At 27.8% G+C, this 2,426-nt stretch overlaps 1 protein-coding gene across 1 annotated transcript; it reads right to left on the reverse strand.

The window, feature by feature from the left end:
• Window positions 1-1,007: 1,007 nt before the first annotated feature.
• LOC135952608 (uncharacterized) lies at window positions 1,008-2,117 on the reverse strand. Its single transcript, XM_065502619.1, has one exon. It carries the CDS (start codon window positions 2,115-2,117, stop codon window positions 1,008-1,010), a length of 1,110 nt encoding a protein of 369 aa, XP_065358691.1.
• Between the last annotated feature and the right edge of the window lie 309 nt (window positions 2,118-2,426).

The raw sequence follows: 2,426 nt of genomic DNA on the forward strand, positions 1-2,426 counted from the left end.
CAAATCGCGTATCGGATATCAAACTATAGTAACCAATTATAGGTGGCTCAATATGTTTCTAATTATTTTTTAAATAGTCCCGATAACCCCCGAGTCTGGTATGGATATTATAGCCAAAAAACTAAAAATTTACATAAATAGAAAAATCTACATAACTGTGAAATTTCATTAAAAACTATTTATAAATAAAAATTTAATTTCAATTCGAACAATTTTTATTTATGCAAAAATTCAATAAAAAACATTTGTTGTCATATTTTTCTATAAAGTATTCCATGAATTTTTAATTGTCAAAAGTTATAAATATTTTTGAAAAATAGACAAATAGCTTGAACGAAATTATATTATATCGCATCATAACATTTTTAATTCTATGTATAAATTTCAAAATAATCAAAAAAAACCTTCTCCTGTAAAATTTGTGTTTTGTCGCATACGATAATTTGGCGCTAAGGGCTCGATATATTTATTTTCGATTTCTGAAGAATTAAAATTTTGAGTTGTGTCACTTTTGAAATGGGTGCGCGATATATTATTTAATTCACAACAAACTTACATATATGAATCAGAGCTTCGAATTAGTTAATTAAATTTGAGCTTAATTCACTAAAATCTTAATTCGGAATTATAAAATGTCAAGCATTCATTCATCGTTAAATTAATTCATAACAGAATTCACTCAGCTGGATTAAATTTTGGTTAATTCAAGTCTTCATTCAATTTGTTTTTAATAATTTACATAATAAATTGAAATAAATTTACTTAAGAATATTAGCAATAAGTAGATTTGAATTGAAGAAAATTTGAGTTAGTCCACATATGTATGTATTTGTTTTAATTGTATATGAAATAATGGAAACTTGAATGATTCAAAAAGTAATGAATTCAATACTTTTGTATTACTAATTTAATTAATATATTATATGTATATAATTTGATTTTAAAAATTCAATTAGGAATCAATTATTTTAAAACTTTTGCAAGAACATAAACTTTAATTTAACAAATCACTTAAAAATACATGGGCCTATACGCCATTGACATTCAGTGCTCGATGATGAAACCATACCCTTCTTGCGTCCACCCACATTACGTCTCTCATTGTCATGTAATTCCACGGCACACATTAAATAATCATTTTGGGAAAACACAACACGATCATTGTCCAAAATATCTAGATCCCAAATATGATTTGAGGGAGTGCCAGCATTGTCCCAACCGGCAATCATATTTGTGCTAGCCATCATATAGTAATACAGTTGATATTTAGTGCTCTTAAGAAGGACTTTAAGTTTTGTCTCTTTATTCATATTATACTCCGAAACTTCGGCTTTAATGTAGCCAGTGTCATCCATGGATTTATTATCATACCACAGCCAAATGTATCTACTTAGTGGATCAACTTTAGCCTCAATAGCTGCATAAATATATGTCTCATATTTAATATTTAACAGACAGAAATATGGCATAAAATATAAATATTTTAAATGTTTCGGCAGATTGTCCACTATACTTTGCACATTTGACTTTAGGTTTAAATCCACTGAAGAGTATAAACTTTCATTTTTAATTTTATACAATCTGTAGGCGAATTTTTGTAAAAATTCGTTTTTATCACTATGATGTCTGCTACTAGAACTGCTGTATAGTTGAATTTGTAACCTCAGCATCATTTCAAAGTATTTCAAGTTGTTGTCGTGATATATGCGCCATATCAAATCAGGCATTTGGGATAATTTCCTAGTTAAAACTATTTCATCTGTTGCTTGAGCGAAAATTCCGTCAATCATTTGACTGTCATAGTTGGTACTAATATTTTTTATTATTTCTCGGAGTTTCTTGTCAGCAATTGAATCATCGTTCACACTTATAGCATTCACCAGTAGCTCTGCATTTTTAGTTCTTAGATGCCTTTCCACTATGATGCGCAGTTGCTCCAATGCATTTTGTTCTTCCTTGATTTTGTTATAGATATTGTTACTTTGCTGTATATCATTGGCATAATTTGTATTGATTTTCTTCCATGCTTCTAATAAATGTTGACTGTCACTGCATACGGGAAGAATTTGTATAAAACAGTTTAGTAGAATAAGCGCTAAAATTTTAGTTGTTGTCATTTTGAATGCTTTAACTAAAATGAAATTGATGAAAACGATACTGAACAAGTTAGCTATTGCGGTGCAAAATTAAAAAATTAACCCATTTTGGGGGTTTGTTAAGAACATTTTTTAATTGAATTCTATTTATGTCTATTAAAGTGTAAACTTTATCTCAACAGTATCAAAAGCAGTTATCAGTATCAAAATATTTTTAAACTATAATTTTTTCTCGACCTTGAAAAATATAAATATGTATTGTAATTATTTCTTCGAACTTTTAAATTTTGTTGAACTCGATGCCAGTTATTTTAATAAATATTAGTTTGA

Source organism: Calliphora vicina, chromosome 1 (genome assembly GCF_958450345.1).
Source record: "Calliphora vicina chromosome 1, idCalVici1.1, whole genome shotgun sequence".
NCBI lineage: Eukaryota > Metazoa > Arthropoda > Insecta > Diptera > Calliphoridae > Calliphora > Calliphora vicina.